The sequence below is a fragment of the Lepidochelys kempii genome, chromosome 3 (genome assembly GCF_965140285.1).
Source record: "Lepidochelys kempii isolate rLepKem1 chromosome 3, rLepKem1.hap1, whole genome shotgun sequence".
NCBI lineage: Eukaryota > Metazoa > Chordata > Testudines > Cheloniidae > Lepidochelys > Lepidochelys kempii.
Genome location: NC_136382.1, coordinates 178,250,547 through 178,273,703, shown reverse-complemented (window position 1 = coordinate 178,273,703; position 23,157 = coordinate 178,250,547). Strand labels below are relative to the sequence as shown.

At 44.6% G+C, this 23,157-nt stretch overlaps 1 protein-coding gene across 4 annotated transcripts in view; it reads right to left on the bottom strand.

Annotated features, from left to right (window-relative positions):
* The window catches only part of TTC7A (tetratricopeptide repeat domain 7A), a 267,166-nt gene extending 249,656 nt beyond the window's left edge, over positions 1-17,510 (bottom strand). For 2 of the 4 annotated variants that reach the window (XM_073339137.2, XM_073339138.2), the window contains exons 1-3: positions 17,262-17,510; positions 11,709-11,872; positions 8,902-9,070 (exon numbers count right to left, since the gene is read on the bottom strand). In XM_073339137.2, the coding sequence (XP_073195238.1) occupies positions 8,902-9,070; positions 11,709-11,872; positions 17,262-17,421 (493 nt within the window). In that variant the 5' untranslated portion in view covers positions 17,422-17,510. Of the gene's footprint in view, positions 1-7,550; positions 7,605-8,059; positions 8,113-8,901; positions 9,071-11,708; positions 11,873-17,261 lie in introns of those variants that run through there. The other 2 variants (XM_073339139.2, XM_073339140.2) reach the window with 2 other exon arrangements.
* Between the last annotated feature and the right edge of the window lie 5,647 nt (positions 17,511-23,157).

The window sequence follows — 23,157 nt, the reverse complement described above, 5'->3', positions numbered from 1 at the left end:
CTAGAACTGCTCTCCCCCAGTCCCGCTTCAAATCAGCTCTTTCCCATCATATTATATGTTTGTTCACAATGGAAAAAGCCAAATCTCCCTCAACCTGACCCTTCTTCTTTCCATCATTGTAATTTTGATTGCTTTAGAGCCTGCACTGCAATGTCCCACTTTGTAATAAATTCCCCAATTCAGAAATACCAGAATGCATCACAGAGACCAGGTGGGCAAGGTAATATCTTTTATTGGACCAACTTCGTTTGGTGAGCATGAAAGCTCAAAAGCTTGTCTCTGAGCTCTCCTTCAGATCTGGGAAGCTTACTCAGTGTCACAGCTAAATACAAGGTGGAACATATTATATAGTACAAATAGTTAACATATTTCAAGGGACCAATTAAGGTGAAGTGGCCTGTTTTCCCCCACCCCACTCTCTCCTCTTTATGACTGTAGGGATGTTAAAGGTCCACTTCACCATGCATGATCCCTTGAAATATGTGTTCTCTCTTCCACCTTGTGTTTAGCTGTGACACAGTTCCCCACACTTGAAGAGCAGTTCCGTGTAAAAGCTTGTCTCTCTCACCAACAGAAATTAGTCCAATAAAAGATATTACCTCACCCACCTTGTCTCTCTAATTTCCTGGGGCTGTAACAGCTACAACACCACTGCACACAGAATGCATCACGTCAGTTCCAACTTAAGGTACATGCAACAATGCCAGTAAGAGATCAAGGCCGTGTCTACACTGCCTTTTTTCACAAAAAGGCAGCTTTTGGTGACAAAACAGTAGAGATGTACACACTGCAATGCCACTTCTGGAGACAAAACTCTTCAATTTTGGCAACAAAAGACTTCGATGAGAGAGACAGGGCTTTTTATGCAAAAGTTTTGCTGCCAAAGTGCCAGTGTAGACACCACGCTTGATTTTATTGCTGTAAATGGCCTCCAGAAGGTGTCTCACAATGCCCACCCTGACTGCTCTGGTCAGCAGTTCCAACTCCATTGCCCTGTAGCCAGGCGAGCAACTGTCCGCCCCTCCTCCCTGAAAGCCCTAGGAATTTTGGAAATTCCACTTTCTCTTTGCTCAGCGTGGAGAGCTCACATCGCATCTCCCCAGCTGACAATGGTGGCTCCATGCGGAAAATCCTCTCCTGCTTGGATCAATGCGGAGCTGCTGGATCTGCTCAGTATTTGGGAAGAGGAGGCTGTGCAGTCCTCCCAGCTGCATTCTAGCCGTAGGAATTTCGATACCTATGGGCAGATTTCCCAAAGCTTCTGAGAAAAAGGCTATGATCAGGACATGCTGCAGTGCAGAGAAAAGGTCAAGGAGCTAAGGCAGGCGTACCAGAAGGCAAGGAAGGCAAACTGTCACCCCAGTGCTGCGTCCTAGACCTGCCGTTTTTATAAGAAGTTGGACACTATCCTTGGCAGCGACTCCACGTCCACCACCAAGAGCCCTGTAGATACTTCGGCAGGGCTGGAGCCGGTGGAAAGTGGACCTAACCCAGAGGACTAAATCATTAACATAGAGGTGAAAGCAGGCAACAATGTACAACCCACAGCAGGGTCACCTGGTGGTGCATCCAGTCAGGAGCTGTTCTCCACTCTGGAGTGTCCAGCCAGTCTTGGCAGTCACACTCTGGCAAGCCAGAAGCAGGCAAGGAGACCCCTGGTAAGTGGTTTTGCTTTGTGAAGAACAGAGGTGGGTTGAGGGCATAGAAATGTAGAAGGTTGGCTGTGTTTCTCTGTGCTGGACATTTCCCTGTGCAGCTAAGTAATAGGGCAGAACAGGGTGTCGATGCACACTGAGATTTCATGGGAATCGTCCAGAGATCTCTAGGAAACTTTCCTGGACGTACTCGCCAATCCTCTGCCAAAGGTTCCTTGGCAGAGCTGCTTTGTTCCTTCCCCCATCGAAGGAAACTTTCCCACACCATCTGCAATCACTTGTGCAGGGACCAAAACAGCACACAGGCGGGAAGCATAGGGATTGGGGTAGAAGCCACAAGCATGTAGTAGATGCACCACTGCTTCTTTGCTTACTCTCAGGAGTGAGATATCTGCTACAATAACCTGCCGTCTGTGGAAAAGGGTAGGAAAATTTAAAATATTGTCCCTAGTCGACTGCACCATGACCCTTTCATATTGTTTCTCCCCTGATTTAGAATGCCTTTCGCCATGGAGTAAACTCATGATGCTTGGAGTGTTCGCCAGCATGTGTGCTTGTCAAGGGTCAGTGAGAAAATTATTGGTATATTAGTAGAGGTATTTTACTGTACTGTTTCAATGCTGTGCGTATACTTAACAGTCATGCATCTGTGTATTGTTCCTTGTGTTTATGCAGATGTGGCCTTCAAAGGCACCCCCTACACACCGGCAGAGCACCTCCACCTGATAAGAAAGTGCCCGAGATGGAGAAAGGAAGACATGTTCCGGGAGGTCATGCAATGCTCAAATGCAGAAAATAGGGAATGCAGGCAGTGGAAGAAAATGAGACCTACACTAGGGATGCAACTGAGAGGATGATTAAAGTTATGGAGAAGCAAACTGACATGCTACAATCCCTCATAACCCTCCAGATTAAACAGATGCATGCCCGCTCTCCCCTTCAGCACTTTTAGAACTCTTTCCCATACCTTCCCCAAACTCCATCCGCAAATTGCTTTCCCCTGTCTGGGACTTCTCGCTTTCCCATTCACTCTACCCCCACAAACACCTTTTCAAATGATAGCTGGACTTATGCACAGCTCTGAAAGTCAGCCCTCCCCGGTATTGCCTCTCCCACTAGCAATTGTGTGTGTGTGTAGGGGGGCGATTGTAGTTTTTTACGCAATAAAAGCAAAGTTTTTTGAATGATAAGAACTTTATTTGTTTCCAGAAAATTGTGATAGCACATGGCAGCAAAAACAAACAAGCAGTTAAATCATTTGCTTAGACTGAATCCCAGGTCACAAAATCACAAGTGCTCCCTAGCAAAACTCAAATTTCATTAAGCATTGTAGTCCAGAGCATAGCAACATACATTACTGGTTCTCATCTTCAAAGTGTTACCTCAAAGCTTCCCAGATTCAAATTGCCCCCCACTGTGTCCTCTAATTGTCCTGGTATCTGGCTGCTCAAAAGCCGCAGCCAGGCGTTCTGCCTCAGCAGGCCACCCCTGAGCAAACTTTTCACCCTTACCTTCTGTGACAGGTGCAGGCTAGATGGCTACAGGAGAGTGACAGAAGGTAGATATATTAGCTCCAGATTAAGCAGGTCTCTTTTCCCTGAGTAAGATAATGGGCTGTTCCAGAACCATCAGGAAGTTGCTGAAACCAATTAAGACAGGCTAATTAGGACACCTGGAGCCAATTAAGAAGCTACCAGAATCAATTAGGACAGGCAGGCTAATCAGGGCACCTGGTTTTAAAAAGGACCTCACTTCAGTTAATGAAGGGCATGTGAGGAGCTAGGAGCAAGAGGCACAAGAAGCTGAGAGTGAGTTACTGCTGGAGGACTGTGAAGTACAAGCATTACCAGACATCAGGAGGAAGGTCCTGTGGTGAGGATAAAGAAGGTGTTGGGAGGAGGCCATAGGGAAGTAGCCCAATCCACAGGGCCCTGGGCTGGAACCCGGAGTAGAGGGCAGGCCCAGGTTTCCCCCATCCCCCTCAACTCCCTATTTGAGACAAGAGGAGATGACCTGGACTGTGGATCCCACCAGAGGGGAAGGTCCCTGGCCTATCCCCTGACCCACTAGGTGGGTCAGCAGAGACTGCGGGGATTGTTCTCCTCCCTTTCCCCATGCTGGCCAGTGATGAGGTTAGCTAAGTGTAGCCAGACAGCCAGCCCCCCCCCTCAGACCAGCATTGCTGGAAACACAGGAGGAAGCCGGAACAGGGCACTTAACATATATTCCAGCACAGCCTTTGAAGCTGTGAAAGCACAGGTGTGCTGCTACAATGTGCCTCTGGGAACAGATACGACGATTAAGCTCACAGCAGGCAGAGGCCCTGTGACAGACATGGCTCTTAGCCCCTACTAAATAGCGTGATGCACACACACCAACATCCTAGGTGGGAAAATATTTACCCTAATAAAAGAAATGTCCAGTAGTCGACACTTATTGTTTCTCTCCCTTGCAAGTGTAAACTACTCTTGCGAAAGCTGGCGTCACCCAGACAGACCAGCCTCAATTTGGCATAAGAAAGGAGAAAGAGAATAAAGGAGTACAGAGGTATAAGTAGGGGACCTACAGCACCATGATTTTTGAGTGCTTTTCACTATCTATCTGCTGGCCAGATAAGTGACAGCCTCCCAAGGCTTCTGCAGCTAAGAGGGTCCCTACGCCTTGTCCCTTATTCGTCTTTCCGCGGAATTGAGTGACCGATCCTGGCTTGGCACCGCTGGAATTGAGAGATGCAAGGAGGGTAAGAAGCACCCACACCTGATCTCCTATCTTTAGCGTACACATTTTGAAATAGAGCTCTATACTTTGTTTTCTTTCTTTGGGATTGTGGCTCCAGTTTTGTAACTTGTTTGTGTGTGTAACATCTCTACATTTAAATAAGTAGGCACTAGCAATTTTGTAACCACATGATTAGAATCTAGCTTAATAAATTTTGGTAACCATTTGTGCATAAGCCTGACTTGTTTTCTCTGGTTTACTGTAAAGCAGCCAACACAATTAAAGAACCTCAGCCGTTTTGGCTCTAAAGCCTGGCCATTAGGTGAGAGTACTAAGAGCCTAGCGTTGAGTTGTGCCGCCTCCACGGGGCAAACTCTTGGGGCACCTGTCAGTCAATCCTGGCTGCCCGCTGCGAAGGAGCTCTGAGCTCTAGCAGTTAAAGTCACGGGTGTGGAGAGGCTCTTAGTGCTGCCATTGGGGCACCTGTCAGTCAGTATTGACTGCCCGCTGCGAAGGAGCTCTGAGCTCTAGCAGTTAAAGTCACGGGTGGTTAGGACCTTGGGGCATCCGTCAGCCTAGCCCGGGCTGCCCGCCGCGAAGGGACAGTGCGTCCTAGCGGTTAAAGTCACGGATGGTATAAACGGGCATAGCTGGCACCTCACCAAACATCCTTGGCCGTCGGCTAACACTAAGTGAACGGCAGGTTTGAGCCACTAGCAAAAGTGTCCAAACTGAGGGCTGCCGTGAATCTCTGAGGCAACTAAATCTGCCAATAAGCGCAGGACCCACCGAGGCAGAGGAGGAACTTTGTCACACTTAACAAATATTGGGCAACGTGCAACATGTGGCAACAACCATGGGAATATTATCCTCATTGAGGTCTAACCTTCAAGGCATCACGAGCACACCTTTCATCTACCAAATGCACATTCCAAGGTTATCCTGCACCTACTCAACCTATTGTTGAATCCTCCTTACAGCTATCTAGGTTTCCCGTGTAAGGCTTCATGAGCCATGGCATTAAGTGGTATGCCGGGTCTCCCAAGATCACTATGGGCATTTCAACATCGCCTACTGTAATCTTCTGGTCTGGAAAGAAAGCCCACGCCTGCAGCATTCTGTACAGGCCGATGTTTCTAAATATATATATGTGTCATGCACCTTTCCAGACCACCCCACATTGATGTCAGTGAAACACCTGCAGTGGTCCACTAGCGCCTACGCTGTCACCAGGTGGTCCGGTGCCAAAATTGGAATATGCGTGCCATCTGTTGCCCCTCCGCAGTTAGGGAAACCCATTTCTGCAAAGCCATCCGCTATTTCACATACATTACCAAGAGTCACGGTCCTTCGTAGCAGGATGTGATTAATAGCCTGGCACACTTGCATTAACGCAGCTCCAACAGTCGACTTCCCAACTCCAAACTGATTTGCGACCAACCAGTAGCAGTTTGGAGTCGCCCCAGCTTCCACACTGCAATTGCCATGCGCTTCTCCACTGAGAGGGTAGCTCTCATTTGGGCATCCCTGTGCCGCAGGACTGAGACAAGCTCAGCACACAGTTCCAGGAAGGTGGCTTTTCTCATCCTAAAGTTCTGCAGCCACTACTCATCATCCCAGACCTGCATAACGATGCCATCTCACCACTCAGTGCTAAGTTCCTGAGCCCAAAGGCAACAATACACTGTGTGCAGGTGCTCCATGAATGCCAGAAGTAATCTCATGTTGCTCCTACTGATGTCAGATAGCATGTCACACAACTGTGAATCCCATTGAGTTCAGAACTTCACGATTAACTGCACTGCAATTTGTGATGTGTTACTGACAGCAAGCAGAGAATTTGACTGCAGTGCAGGATCCATTCTTTCAGACACAGTTGGTGGGGCGAGCAGAAAACAAGGGACGTTGAAAAATGCTGCAAACTGAAGATGGAAGAACATGGACTCCTGGGACAGAAAGCAATGCATCATGGGACATTGAGCCCTGACCCATGATGCACTGCGATCCACTCTTCCTTTCCACAAGATGCAGCAGAAGGTGGAGAGCTGAACCGTGGGATATCTACCCACAGTGTTTTGCTCTCACTGTCGATGCTACTGCCCCAAGTGTGGACACGCTCTGCCAACAGAGGAAGACAGGGTGAACATGCAATAACTATTTTCTTTTAAGTGCTTTTTGATCGTTGACAAAACTTTCGGTGAAAAAAACTCTGCTGGTGTAGACTTGGCCCCAAACAATAAAAGCAGTGGTGCTGTAGGGTCATCTTTAAAAGAAGTTGTTAATAAAGGATGTTTTCTTGACTATGTAATGAGTTCTGGGTGGAAAGGGAAAGTGACTGACTGATTTAATGCCTCATCCAAACCTTTAAAAAAAAAAAAAAAGGTAGGGTAGATTCTATTCCGAAAGGAAGACTTTGTGGGTTCAGACCGATTTGGATTGTTTTCTAAACCAGTTTTCACAATAAGCAAGGACCTATGGTCAGTGCTAACTGAAAATTACTTTGGACCAGATCCAATTTAAACCAGTTGAGGAGTAGTTCCATTGAAGTTAATGGAATTAAGCCAATTAATAAACAACTGAAGATCTGGCCATTTATGTCCAGAGAGTTGCAAACGGAAGAAAAAACATCCAGTAAACTTTGTTTTGGAGCTACAGGCTTGTTTGTTTGTTTTTAAATAAAGGATGACTCCCCTTATTCTGCTCTGCAGAATGAGTCCATGCAGAAACTTACTGTTGTATAATTTTATGCATACTGCTACATAAATATAAGAGGGTTTCATTGCTCTGTAAGCAAGTACAAAAATACTAGTAATACAAATAATTCATCATCATCAGAATAACAGAAAGTGGGAAAGCTGTGTTTTCTCAACAAATTTAGCTGGGCTAAGTCTCAAGCAGGATTCTTTTTTCTGTCAGAAACTTATGATGAAAGAACAGAACTGAATTCTGAGAGGCCTACATGCTCCTGGCTTCTAGACTAATCTCATAAGTCAGAGGGGAAAATGAGAATAGTGGAGATGACGCAGCACAGGTGACATGTTTCTTGAATTTCACACACACACACACACACACACACACCAAACCACAAGGAAAAAAACACCATCATGAATCCTTCATTCTTACAAACATGAAACATTAGCAAGAGACAGGACCTGATCCAGCAAGGCACAAACCTACCTCAGCTTCCTGTGGCATCAGCAGGGGATGGGGATACACCACCTCATTGGCTCGGGCCCTAAGAAGCAATGCTTTTTGGTATGTTTATATGCACACATTACAATAACTTACGTAGCTAATATAAGGCCTGATCAAATGCCCACTGAAGTCAATGGAAAGACTTAATGGAGTTCAAAGGGCTTTACATTGGGCCCTTAGTGGCTCTTGGGACACACTGCTAATACACATATCGGTAGCTTTCACCAGTCCTCCCCGCCTGTCTCAACAAAAGGAGTAAGTGCAAATTACCAATCAAATCAGTTACAATACATAAAAGCTCACTACCACAGCAGACTCATCCAATGCCCACAGAAAAGAAACCCAAAGCCAGCAAAGAAGCACCACAAACAGGTTTTTAAAAAGCAGAATGCTGTGACTGTGTGAGATCATGAAACACATCCAAATTATTATCAGTGCTAACGGCACATTCAAACAGGGTTTGGGTTGGTTTGTTTTTTCTTTTTACATACCAGTTGAGGATATCTGATCATCACAGAGTTCTCATTCACCTAACAAGCTGGCGGAAATGCTGAAAAGAGTAGAAAGCAGTAGACAGATAGCAATATTTTAGCAACATTTATAAAAGAACTGAAAGCAACTAAAGGAGAAGATTACAGGGTTTGTTTGTTTTCATCAGTCAGTTTTTTTCACTTTCAAAAATTACATGCAGTTTTGCTAATTGTAGGTGCTGTTTTCAATAAGGTCTCTCAAACCGATCTGTATAATTAAAACAAAATAAAGAAAAAAAGGAGAGACTACTGTTTGTACATAAGAGATCTGATAGTATGTGGCATACATTGCAACACTATGGTAGCCACCTTGAAAACACATGTCACTTCACAGTTTAAAATCTGGAGAGGTTGTATTGACTATTTTATGTAGGTCCCTCAAAGTTTGTGCGTATATGTCCTTTCCTTCCTTCTAAAGAAAACCATAGGCCCCCAATTCAGCAAAGCACTCAAATATACACTTAATTTAAACTTTAAATGCATTGCTGAATCAAGGCCGCTATTACTACAACATTCCTTACCTGCTCTAATATTTCCTAACCTCTTTTTGTAAGTCAGTCACGTTTACAATGTATGGACTAAGATTCTGTAATATCTACGTAGATGTATATTTTAAACTAGATAGGCATTACCGGTGGAATTTTCAAAAGAGTGTTCAGCATATCTTAACTCTGCTGCCACTAAAATGAGTGGCAAGACTCCCTCTGACTTAAGTGGGAGCACAGTGAGGCCAGTGCTGAGCGCTTTTGAAAATCCCAGCCTAAATACATAACTACTTCTAAGCTACATTTACAACCCATTACCTTTGATAACAAATGCTTCAGTCACCAGGCGCAGATGGTACAAAGGTTCATTTTCTATGGAGATGTCATCAATTCTTGTTCTGGCATACATGCTGACTGCATCCCTGTAGGATCCTTCCACATAATGGAGCTTCCCAAGGATCAACACTGCTTCAGTCATATATTTAGGCTGGAAAAATAAAGGTTTTTCTGTGGTGAGATACGTGGACAGCAAAACAGCATTACCTCAGAGAAAACAGTGTGCTAGACATAAAGCAAAAAATCAAGAACATCTGTTAGGAATACTCTAGGTCTATAGTAACTCCTTGTTTAACGTAGTTATGTTCCTGAAAAATGTGACTTTAAGTGAAATGATGTTAAGCGAATCCAATTGCCCCATAAGAATTAATGTAAATGGGGGGGGGTTAGGTTCCAGGGAAATTTTTTTCACCAGACAAAAGACTATATTACAGATACACATATATACACACATACATACACACACACACAGAAACAAACAATTTAATAATGGTACACAGCGATGATGATTGTGAAGTTTGGTTGAGATGATGAAGTCAGAGGGTGGGATATTTCCCAGGGAATGCCTTACTGCTAAATGATGAACTAGCAATTGGCTGAGCCCTCAAGGGTTACTTCATTGTTGTTAAAGTAGCCTCATACTCTACAAGGCAGCACAAATGGAGGGAGGGGAGACAGCATGGCAGACAAAGACAGAGACACACACCCTGTGTGAGAGAGAGATGCGCATTGCTCCTTTAAGTACGCTGACTCCACTCTAAGTACACTGCTTGTGTAAGTAGATCAGCAAGCTGAGCAGCAAGCTCCCTCTGTCCTGAGCCCTGTTGTGTGTCCCCCTGCTCTATGGAAGATGGGGTAAGTGGGGTGCAGGAGCAGGGGGGACACCCTGACATTAGCCCTACCCCCCCACCCCCCAGCAAGCAGGAGGCTCCAGGGAGCAGCTCCAAGGCAGAGGGCAGGAGCAGCACATGGCAGTGGGGGGAGGGACAGCTGAACTGCCGGTAATTGATAGCCTGCTGGGTGGCTGCTGTACAGGGAACTTAGCGGAGCGGGGAGCTGATGTGGGGGGCTGCCGGTCCACTCTGGTTCCAAACCCCAACCAGCGAGCTGCAACTAGGGCTGCTCTTCCTGCAAGCAGTGGACAAAGCAGGTGGCTGCCAAACAACATTATAAGGGAGCATTGCGCAACTTTAAACGAGCGTGTTCCCTAATTGATCAGCAACATAACAATAAAACAATGTTAACAGGGACAACTTTAAGTGAGGAGTTACTGTACTTGGTCCTGCCACAGCACAGGGGGCTGGCCCTGATGACCTCTTGAAGTCCCTTTCAGCATTACATTTCTATGATTATGTTTTTAGTCTCAATACTGCTGGCTTCCCCTGTAGTTAACTCTCAAAAGCTAGGCGTGGAACACAGTTGGTGGACAAAGACTCCAGCCTTAGGCTCATGCTTTCAAGTCTGAGATCAGTGGGTAATAAAGTGTTAAAAACTGCTCTGAAGCCCTGTTCTGGAACCTACAACATGGGGGCACCAGAGTTGATACCCTCACATGGATCTGGTAGAGCTATTCTATTGCACTAGCAGTTGTGGACGGCATACAGAACTGGGACAGCATCACTGATTTTACACAGGATTTGTTTCTATTTTTTCTAGTGGGGCACTGCTCCATCTGCCCCGTGGCAAGCCCACTACAGGGATGCCCCCAGTGACCCCCAAATGAGGTACAGTTTCCTCTTTTCAAATTAAAGAACAGAAATCCATTTCCAGCCTTCTTTCCCTATCCCAGCTAGCGTGACACAGGGAATAGTGCAGCCCCAGAATCACAGCAACTATGTGCCTCCTGCAGCCCCCCCGGGGAAAACAGGGCCAGGGATATGCATGCCTGATGGGGAAACGTGAGGAGCTAATTTGTTTATGCTCCTCACTCCCCAAGTAGCTCTGGACCACAGTGAATGCAGGACCCCTCTGTACCCCACTACAGTGTGCACATAGTAACAATGAGGAGGGGCAAGTCTAATACATGGTCAGTTTATGTGGCCTATTGGAAATGTAAGTGCCCTGCAAAAGAACAATAATTGGTTTGTGACCTCCATTGTGTCTCTGATGTATAAACAAGGCTCAGAAGGTCTGAGGATTTTGTTTCTTTGTTTTGCTTTTAACTTCTTGGATTTTTACATTGAAATTTAAATCTTGTCTCCCCATTTTCCTCAGAAAGTTCTCTGTTCATCCACAGAGTCTAACAGGATGATGACATTGCAAGTACCTAGGCACTGAAACCTAAATAACTAATAAGAGGGAAAGCACCAGTCACTTTTGAAAATCTTGGCCCAAGTATCTACAAATACATTGAAATAAATGCAAAATGAGGGCCTTCTGCAACATTCACAAGATCAGGCCCTTAAACAGATTGAAGCAAGTCCAGGATTTCAGACTATGTTTTTTTTCAATCCTTCAAAGCAAGTTGTATAAGCATGATGCGTCCCATAATGTAGCAAATTCCTATCCTCTCAGCCAACTCTTTTCAAACGATTGCCAGAAAAAAATTAATGTGTATCAGTAAAGGAGCATATAATTTACTCTAGTACTCCAAAAAAGGGATTCTTCCAACTGAAGATACCGCAAAGAAATAACGAATGGGACATTAATGACATGTTAAGAAGCACAGAACTGTGTGTAAGAAACAGGTGGCCACAGATAAATGATGCAGATGTTTTGTATTTCTGTCTAACAACTATACCACAGTAGCATCAACATGATAACGATTTGCGTCTACTGAGAGTACTTACTAGTAATTTTCCTCTGTTTAGAATACCGGTCAAATACTTTTTGGCTTTACTCATTTTTGGCTCATTCTTTTCCATTAATGGAATGGAGTCCTTTATTTTGGCAAGATTTTCCTTTAAACACTGCTCCAGAAGGGCCTCTGCGAGCAGCAGATTCCCATAGTCCACTGAAAGACACAGAAGAAGGAATAAGAGAAGTCACGTAGTGCTGTATTCCCATCTATCGTAGGATAGAAAAACAAACAGTATCTTGTCCAACTGTATAATATTACCCTTATCTAAGGGGTTCAAATGTAAGTACAGGAAGATATTAGACTATAAAGAGACTGAGGATTCTTCTGCTTATTGGAAATGTTAGTTTCCTACCAAAAAAAAAAAAAGAGGAAAAAAGAGGAAAAAAGGCAAAACTTTTTTTTCCATTTTCATCTGTAGCTATCTTTTCAAGTGGGGGGCATTTACTTTTGTAGCAGACTTCACTATATTGCCATCACTAATTCAGCTGTTGAAAACAGGGTTTCACAGTGGAAATTTTGAAGGGCTAATAATTTAGGGCAAAATTCAGCATAGCACCTAAATACATGCTTAATTTTACATATGTACAAGCATGTATTATATGTGCAAGTGCTTTGCTAAATCAGGATCCTGGCTGTAGAAAATTGGTTGAGATCTGTATGCCAAGTTTCAGATATGTCAAAAACAATTTTTTTTTGTAAAAATAAAGTAAAAGAACCAAACAAACAAAAAACCCCACTAAATCCCACAGTTAAACTAAAGACAAGTTTGGAGCTTGATTCTGCAAAATAATTAGTGCAAGCATAACTCTTATTACCAAATGTAAGATCCCATCCTGTGAACAGTTACGCACATGAATAATTTACAAATAGTCTTAGTAGCTTCATTCAACATGACTGTTCATATGAGTCAAGTATCTCACATTCCACAGTGTTTGCAGAATAAATAAATCATTGAGATTACTCACAGAAGTAAGCGTTAATGTTAGTAAGATCTCATGTTAATATTTAAAGGTCAAACCTTTACATTGTTCATATATAAATCAAAGGCCCAAGCCTGCATTGCATGTGCACTTAAAATTCCAAATCTAGGGAATCTTCAATACACAGAGAATGCAGGAACAAATCTTTTTTTTATTTAATATTTTTAATTTACAAGACAATTTTTAAAACACTAATAGTATTACAGATATGATATTTTTGCTACACAGAAAAATAGAAACCAATCTGACATTAAGACCGAGTTTTCTTGGGTGTTTTGTTTTTCTTTTTTACAAAGCATATTCAGTTGCTTTCTTAATTTGTGAATGCGGTTACTGCATCTGCAAAAAGCCAATTAGATACATAACTGCCCTTTTGTGAACGCACAATTACCTAATTTGTTTGAACAATCACAGTAAATACTTTTATATATTAGGGTCGCAATTACATGCACATTTTTAATAATCAGGTCCTAATAATCAGAGTTACTTAGCATGCTCACACATATTTTCCCCAGCAGTGTAAGAAGACTTCACGTCACTACACATTGTCATTTTACATTCAGTAAAGTCAGTACATTACTTTACAAAACCACAGAAATATATAAACACACAAAAAATAGACAGTAAATATATATATATATAAAAATAGTAAATAAAAGTATATCTCACACACACACACATACTGTACTTATACACAAAAACTGCCACAGCATTTTACAAAAATTCCATCCTGACACTGCAGTTTATAAAAACACTACAGAGGCATGATATTAGAATTTTTTCTTTACAGAACGTTTTTCACATTGCAGGGACACTCCCTTGTTACCATAGGACCACTGAAAAGTGCTGTACCTCTGGAACTGATTCATTCTTTAGTCAGAGAAATGAAACTAGAGATTTTCTCCTTCATAACTACCAAGTGACAATGTCTTGGCAGGAGACAATTTTTAAACTGATGAAACCTGACATTATCCCTTTAAGTAAAAAATAATACATTAAAAAAAAAAAATCTCACCACTGATTCTGGCCCTGACACCTGTTATCAGAGCCACACAGTGAACCCTTGTGCCTGTGCAAAGCCCCAGTGAAATCAGTGCAGCTCCACATGGGCACAAAGGTCTGCAACACAGATTGAACTGCAGGGCTGGAGCCTGTAGTCTTACTAATTCTACATCCAAACAAAATATATTTTTATAGAATTGCAGTTGTGAAAACAAGCCCAAATACATCAAACAATTTCCTTGCTCAAAAAGACACTGCCTTTGAAGAACTCTATGGCCCCATCCTGCAGACACTTTTGCATGCGAGTAACTTTACTCACACAAATAGTCCCATCAACTTCAACAGCGGTACCAGTATCAAGTCACAGGATCAGGTCCATTTTGTTTGGTTTCTTAAAAAAAGAAGTCATTTTTAGCAAGAGTCTAGATCAGATCATTTACTTATCCTTACAAATTCCAAAATCTTTGTCTACTATGGTGTTAATAAAGTAGCCCAGCGCTCCACCCATGAACAATTTGATAACAAAGCAGTGTGTCCTGTCAATGGGATGAAAACATTGGCAGGAAAGAGATAATAAAAATATAATTGCTATTTAGAACTTACACTACCTTGACTGCTTTGGTTGGGGTAGAGGGCATCAGAACATCATAACACCACATGATACATTTAAATAAGAGAGCATCCTCTATAAACATAAGAAATAAAATGATCTAAGAGGGTCCAGAAAGAAGGGAGAAAACAAATATAACGCCCACAGTGGTCACACTTTCATAGATTTTTTTTCAGGTGTGGTGGAATGAGATGGATTTCAGGGGTCGAGACCTCCACAGTTTAGACCCCGTCACAACAGAGACCAGATCATCCATCTATTTACGAATCGATGGCAGGTAGTATCTGAGCCCAGATAACTAGCAGGCTGAAGATCGAGGAAGAGGTCTCAGATATACAGATTTTGCTGTAACTCTTACAAAGGAGGTATCAAAGAACAATGAGCATAAAAATCACTTTGGCCCCAAACTTGCAAACACACACACGCACACAGGAGTGGGGTGGGGAGGCAGGAGGTGAGAAGGGGTGGGGTGAGGAGGCGAATGGCAAGCCAGCAGCAGGGTGAGGAGGGCGGGTGGGGGTCTGGCTTCAAGCGGGGATGGAGTGAGGAGGGTGGGTGGGGTCCGGCTGAGAGCAGGGGGAGTGGGAGCCACCAGCGAGCAAGAGTTCTCACGGTGGGCAGGGGGTGTCTGTGGCAGGGGAGTGAGGAGGCAAGTGGCGGGTGAGAAGTGGGTGCATAGGCAGTGGGTGGAGCCCCACTTTGGGGAGGCTAGCCCCCGACTTCACCCCTTCTGCCTGCACTCCCACCCTCGGCAGCTGGAGCCCCGAGACCCCCTACGCCTGGAGCCACAAGCCCCCCGCCCAGAGAAGCCCTGAGCACCCCTTCCCCCACGACCAGAGGAGCCCTGGACTGGCTGAGACCTGCCCCCCCGACACCTGCCCGGAGGAGGCCCAGGCTGGCCGAAGCCCAGAAGATCTCTGCCCACTCATCCAAGGGAGCTCCGGGCTGGCTAAAACCCTGAGCTCCCCAACCTGCCCGAAGCAGCCCCGGGCCAGCCACAGCCATGTCTCCTGTCCCGTCCCCTCCCCTCCCCAGACCCAAGCCACCCAGATGTGTTTTTCCTTATTATTTAGACTTCTATTATGTAAAAGCATTTTTAAATTTACTTCAGAATTGTTATACAGACTTTTACCAAAAAAGCACAAGAAACAATCATAAAAAAGACAAGAATGTGCAAAGCATCATATTTGTATTTCTATTCTGTTAGGTCCGGTAAAGAATAGAGATAATGGTGCATGATTTTTATTATTGAGTCTGCAAAAACAACCCAACCAAACCTTACATAAATAAATTACAATGACTTTGATGTATATGTGCGCATATTAACTTTAGGAAAAAATAAATAATTTTAGGAAAAAGTGTAAGTGCAGCCAACACCAAAAAATTTGTTCCAAGAACCCTTGGTCTAAAGTGTGGCCAAGATAAACATAGCCACACAATCTTTCCAAATGCTAGAGAGAGAGCAGTTTGCAGATGAGTTCATTCTGGATATTCTCTAAGGTTCTGGGTGAGCAAATCTTAACAGGATGTGTGTTCAAACAAAATGAATCATCCCAGCAGTCACTAGTCTCCTCCCCACTTAGATATGCAGCATGAAAAAAGAAAGGGGCAAATCTTTTACAGGTATATGCTTGCTGAGCTAGATAAACCAATTTCCGCCCTGAGCTATACCGATGAAAACCCACTAATTCCATCAGTGGTGCATAGGAATAAATGAAGGCTGAATTTTGCCATGAGTTTTGTTTGCTTTTTTAAATTATTATTTCCCTTAAGATTGCAGATTAGTCTCTCCTTCTTGCAGGTTCACATTTTGGGTCTCTCTGCTCCTCCTGTTGTCAAGTACCACGACCAGCTTTACAAAGACAGGTGAATCATTGTAATTGCATGACTACATACAAAAGCACTCACTCTTCTGGGAGTATTTTTCCTCCTTCCATGTTTTGAGACAGTCTGCCCTGCTCAAGAGTGAGACCCTTAGCACACACTCTAGAATTTCCTTCCATAGGATGAGTAAGAGATCAGGCCAGCTGCTAAAAACCATCCCTGTTCAACCTCTTTGGAGCAGGGACTTCATTTATTGTATGTTTGTACAGCACCTAGCACAACAAGGCCCAGCTTGGTTGTGGCCTTAAGGCACTACTGCAATATATATGTTTTTGCTCTAGTTTATAAAACTAAGTGGATCTCCACTTCTCCGCTTGCAAAGGACATATCTCGACTCAGCCATGAGTCAAAGCTTCCAATGAGCTACTCTCCAATTCCCAATTTAGCCATTTCCTGATCGAACCAGCTAAATACACTGGCGAGCTAGTGGTTCATGGCAAAATTATATATATATATATAGTGACAGGTTTCAGAGTAGCAGCCGTGTTAGTCTGTATTCGCAAAAAGAAAAGGAGGACTTGTAGCACCCTAGAGACTAGCCAATTTATTTGAGCATGAGCTTTCGCGTGCTCAAATAAATTGGTTAGTCTCTGAGGTGCCACGAGTCCTCCTTTTCTTTTTGTACACATAGTAGTTACAGACACAAGCCACAGTTTTGTTGTCGGGTTACCCCTAGAGAGCCCCTTAGATCACTCTGTGCAAGCAGGAGACAAACGCCACACACGTACGCTAATGCGGGCGGAAATCCCACAAAACCCAGTGCTATCAGCAGCCCGCTGGGGAGCCCCACCAGGACCCGGCCCGTTTCAGGGGCCGAGGAAAGGTCAGTCGGCGCTCGGGGCTGGGGCGCACGCCCACAGGAGCCAGGCGGCGCCCAAGCAGCCGGGGAGGCTGGCTTCACAGCCCTGCTCTGCCCGCGGGACGGGGCGGCGGGGCTCGGCGCGGGGCTCGGCACGGGGCTCGGCACGGGTCCGCAGCGCCGCTGGCTCCAGGGCTCGGCCGGCGAGACCGCCGGTGCAGGGGCAGCTGGGAGCCCGGCGGGGATCGCCCGCTCAGCCTCACTCACCGGAGTCCTGCGCGTCCCCGGCCCCTTTCCGCGGGGGGCTGGCCGCGGGCAGCAGCAGCTGCCTCACCAGCTCGGGCAGCCTGTCCCACTGACACTCCGCCCGGCACCTCTCGATCTCCCCCTCCAGCTTCAGGTGCGAATGGGAGCCCTTGGCAGCCATCTTCGCGTTGGCGTCTCCGCCGCCGCAAGAGGGAAGTCCCTGGCTGGCAGCGCCCGGGGAAGAGCCGGCCCCCCCCCGCGCCTTGAGCGTGTGCCGCGAGCGCCGGGTGCATGCTGGGAAGTGAAGTTCTCGCTGCAACCCTGCGAGCCTCCGCCTCGCCAGCGCCGCCCAGTCCCCGCCGCGGGGAAACACCCTCACTTAAAGCTCCGGGGTTTGCCTCCCAACCGGTCCGCACCCCTTTCCTCCTCTGCTTTAGGGTGACCAGATGTCCTGATTTTATAGGGAGCGTCCTGATATTGGGGACTTTTTCTTATATAGGCACCTATTACCCCCCACCCCAGTCCCGATTTTTTACACTTGCTAGCTGGTCACCCTAGTCTGCTTTCCGCTCTGCTTTGTATTACTATTTGCTAACCACCCTACCAAGGCGCTCTCCACTTCACTTACTTAGCACTTGGACCGTAACAAGCGCTAGGACTTGTTATTACTGACCTGGGAGGCTGGCTCCTCTTCCTTCCCTTTTATTCCTCAAGTAAATCCCTGGACTCAAGAAAGGAGTGTGTGATAAAGGAGGAGTGAGCAGTGCTCAGAGAACAACAGCCCTCTGAGGATCAATATCCTAAAATAGCTAGGCATCTCCATAATGATGAGGTAACTGAGGCAAAGAGAAGGGAATAATAATATTGCTTTGCTCTTCTACTGCGCTTTCCATCCGATGATTTCAGTGTGTTTAACAAACATCAATTTATTAAAGCCTGGCAACATCCCTGTGAGGTAAGTATGATATCAGAAACAGAGACAAAAGGATTAGGTGGCTTGTTCCTGATTGCACATCAAGTGTATGGCAGGGCACAGAATCCATCTCTCTCAACTTGCAGAGCTCTGCTTTGCTTGCTAGACCCTACTCCTTCCTACCAGAACTCATCCATCAGACTTTGAGGTCAACTCTTTTTATTTCCTTTCACCTGGTAATTCCTACTAGAAATCTTTGCATCCATAATAATAATCATTTAAAATGTATTAGTTATCATCCAAAGCAAGTTTTATGTTACATATACACATAATGATGCTGCTGCTAAATACATCCATCTTCTAGAAATCTAGTGCATGGTCTAAACTGTTTGTCTTCTCTGTTGGGCAGATTGTGTCTTCTCCTGTGTTTTTTATCATGCCAACCACACTGATTGTACTCAGTGTACCATAAATGAAACAATAAGAAATGTTTCATTTTTTCATTCACCTAAGTGCTTAAATTTCATTCCTTCTAGGGAAGGAGACAGTGCCAGAACAAAGCTTTTGTATGCTCTGCAGTACTAGAAAAGACATGCACGTGCGCACACACACAAATCTGTTTTTCACATTTCTATTCCCTTAAGTTTTGACTAGAATTTTAGTGCACCTCTTAACTCTTTTAGTGCTTGTTTGGATATATATATATATTCTCAGCAAAAGCTCATTTCTATATATCTTATATCCTATCACAATTCCATCACTTTCCATTCCAAGTACAGAGCATACTTCTTTGACCTGGATTTCACAAATAAAAGCACTTAAAATGTCTTCCTTCCCCGTTTTCCTGGGAGAGGACTGGCAAAGCAATCACAAGTGGTAGGTGCTAGTGACACCCCTGAATGCATCACTGGAAAGTGCTTAAGAGACTATGGTGATTGACATGGTATAAAAACCTGGATACAAATTAAATGATTGGAAAATGAAAAAAATCACAAAAATATGCCCATTGGAACTTCCAGTTAAGCGTGCTGACAAATACTGTTGTATTTAGGTGATAACTGGATTGTGCTTCCTGGTGACAAGGTGATAATCTCTATTTCACACACACACAGTACGTACATGTGGAGTCAAACAGATTCTATGAGGCCAGCTCAACTCCCCCACAATCCACAGAAGTCCCAATGCATGATTGGGACTTCACTGGAAACAGGGCTGAGAGGAAGAAGCAAGGAGCAGCTGCTATATAGGGCAGGCTTCCCTAAAACAGGGATTAAAAGTCCATGAGAAAGAAAGCAAAGAAAGTTAGTGTCTGTCAGTCAAACTAGTATTAACTCCCATGGTGGAAGCAGCTATGCAACACAGCATGAGAGACTGCCATGCTCACAAGAGAGAGGGGAGACCATCTGTGCGGGGCACTTGTTTTGCATGTCTGGTCAGAAATCCCTAAGCTCGTGGCCAGTATTTAGCAAGGATCCCTGAACACATCTCCTACCCCCACCCCACTAACAGACACACATGCATTTTCTGCAATGCCGTTATATCCCCATACAACAAGGGGATGTGAAGAAAATGCACCACAATGAATTTTTGCGGTTTTTCACAAGTACATTTCCCATCCAGGGTTTTTTCTATGGCAGATTCTGGTCTAAACTTATTAGTCTAGATCCTTTATTGCCTAGCAAACATGAAACATTTTCTAGTTAATATTTTTATACAGAAATGCATATTAACTATATTGAGACATATGTGAATTAAAATTGTGAGCAAAAGTTTGGCTACGTTGAAGTCAATGGCAAAACTCCAAGTGACTTCAGTGGGGCTAGGACTTCACCCAGTAAATTGACATGGCCACGTGGACCTAGAGGTTGTGAATCAGGGTGCAAGGATGCTAAATTCCTACCTCACAACTGTAGAGTTTTCAATAATGATACAGTTTGCACCCATATTTATTACACCCCACAAAACTACCCCCACAACAAACATGGCTGCCTCAACTTCTCATTTTCTGACAGTTAAAAGCAAACATTTAAAATCCAACTGTATTTTAAAAAACACTGTATCTGTTGATTAACTACTTCAGTATAATAATGAGTACTTTCTGTTCTTCCAGTAATGTGTGTGTGTGTTCTGGACTAAAAAATCTTAAACTCTTGAGGTCTATTTCACTCCGGAAGTGGTTATTAACTTGAAAACAGGAAACACCCATAATGTATCTAGTACTGAAAAGTTTAAATATAAGAACTGTTAGACAATTTAACAATTGGGGGAAAGAGAGGTAGAAAGAGAATGGATAGAAGGAACAGAGTGGACAGAGATATTTTCTAGAAGATATTGCTAGCCACAAAATATTACATAGGGGTCCCTAAAGGAACTTACTGATTTCATAAATTGTGATGAACCAAAAGAAAACAAAATAGCATATCAGTTTTGGAATCCAGAATTGTCACAGTCTTACTGTACAAAGAAGGAAATACCTATGGTGTGGAATATCTCTAGGCACACAAGATGAAATATACTTTCTTTTAATACCTTCTCAGACTCCTACATATGTACTAGCTAAGACATTTTCAGATACATAGAATGTTGCATTGAACATTTAACTGGTTTACAAAAAATTAGGATAGCAAGTCTGGCAGAGCCTAAATGTTTGAATGAGCATCCGTACCAAACTCTAACCCTCCTAGGGTTCATCCACCACTAAGGGGTCTTAATGGTCATCCAGATTTACACTCCAAGGCAAACTGATTTCAATGGTTCTTCCAAGAATTAAGGAACTTTCCTGGCAAGAACACGTTCATCAAGAGTCAGCACTGGTGCTATTGTGATGCTGGTAGACCAGGTGCCAGCTGGACAACTGAACAACTGACATATACATAGCTGGAATTAGTCTGACTCAGTTGTGTGTTAGTATTGGTAAAACAGGTATTAGAATTCTAAGAATGTGTTTAGTGTTTAGACTTTATGCCAGGGGTGGGCAAACTTTTTGGCCCGAAAGCCACATCTGGGTATGGAAATTGTATGGCAGGCCATGAATGCTCACAAAATTGGGGGTTGGGGTGCAGAAGAGGATGAGGGATTCAGGTGGGGGTCCGGGCTCTGGGGTGAGGCCAGAAAAGAGGAGTTCAGGGTGCAGGAGGGGGCTCTGGGCTGGAGCAGGGGGTTGGAGTGCGGGGGTGAGGGCTCCGGCTGGGGGTGCGGGCTCTGGGGATGAGGGGTTGGGGTTGCAGGAGGGTGCTCTGGGCTGAGACCAAGGGGTTCGGAGGATGGGAGGGGGATCGGGGTGGGGCAAGAGACTGGGGCACATGAGGGAGGCAGGGGTGCAGGCTCTGGGGGGCACTTACTTCAAGCAGCTCTCAGAAGCAGCGGCAGGTCCCCCCTCCGGCTCCTATGCGGAGCAGCAGCCAGGAAGCTCTGCGCGCTGCCTGGCAGCTCTGCGTGCTGCCCCATCCGCAGGCACCAGCCCTGCAGCTCCCATTGGTCATGGTTCCTGGCCAATGGGAGCTGTGGGGGCAGCATGTGGAGCCCTCTGGCTGCCCCTATGTGTAGGAGCCAGAGCGGGGACATGCCACTGCTTCTGGGAGCTGCGTGGAGCGAGGCAAGCTCCCGACCCTGCTCCCTGGCTGGAGCAGGGCAAGACTCAGACCACGCTCCCCGGCAGGAACTCGAGGGCCGGATTAAAATATCTGGAGGACAGAATGTGGCCCCTGGGCCATAGTTTGCCTACCCCTGCTTTATGCAATGCTTGTATGTTGCTGCATGCTTTAATCTCACTTATAACATAGGTATCTCACATTATAAGGTAATATTTCAGCATTTGCATTGTAAGCCTCTAGATCACCTCCCAGGAGAGAGACATTAACTAGTGTAAAGTGCTGATCTCTTATAGAAGGTGTTACATCCTAGCCGACAAGGAAGGCCTATCAACAACAGATGGACTAGAATGGAACATTGAAGAGGTCAAAAAACTTTGTTGTTTACTCTCTCCTGCCCCAGAATATGAAGATGAGTCTTGCAAGTGAATTTCTCCCATCAGCTGAGTTTGCAGCTTAAAATAGAGTGGGGAAGATGGACTAAAACCCCCTAACAAGGAGGAACTGTATCTTTATGCTGCTTGGACTCAGGGCAACAGGAATTACTAGGCATAAACAAAAGATCCCCAGTGCTTAGCCTGGGTTAGCCCTAAAGTGCTTGCTTATCATAGAAGCTTCCATTACGTTGGAAACTTAATATTGTAACTCATTTTTGTATGTATGTTTACCTGCTTATCCTTGTAAATAACTCTTTAATTTTCCTATATATCTTTACATAGTCTATTATAGGACTGGTTACAAGCATTGTCTTTGGTGTGAGAACTAAAGTGCAACTGACCTGGGGTAAGTGACTGATCTTTTAGGACTGGGAGTAAGCTGAATATTGCTGTGATCCTTGGCAAGGGACCATCCATCACAAAGGTAGGCTTACTATGGTGGCAAGACAAATCAGAGTACCCCAGCAGACTGTCTGTGACTCTATGTTAAGGCTATTATAGTGCCTGAGGAATTTACACTTGATGAGTGGTTGGTGAAATCCAAGTATAGCACTCAAAACCAGTTTGGGGTTTGAGCCCTTTTTCCAAAGTCTGCCCTGAGGTTGGCACTAGTACTCTTGAGACACTGCAGGACAGCTTGACAGCTATACTTTCAATCTGGTCTTTCCCTCATTACTATATCTGGCTCATAAATGACCATTAGTCAATAAAGCTAGTCTAATAGCTAACAGAGAACAATGTGATGAATGCTTACAAAAGCAAAAAGACTGAACAGACTTCTTGAGAGAGTCAAGGTTCCTAGAATAAACAGGGAGTGGACTGGTACAATGTAAACAAAAGGGAACACAAGGGAGATGAGAGAATGTGATGATGCATATAAAGAATATTAAGTTAGTGATATAAGAAAGCAAAGAACATGGGGGATCACATGTGAAGCAGCCAAACTAGCATGCTCCAGAAACATGATAAACACAACC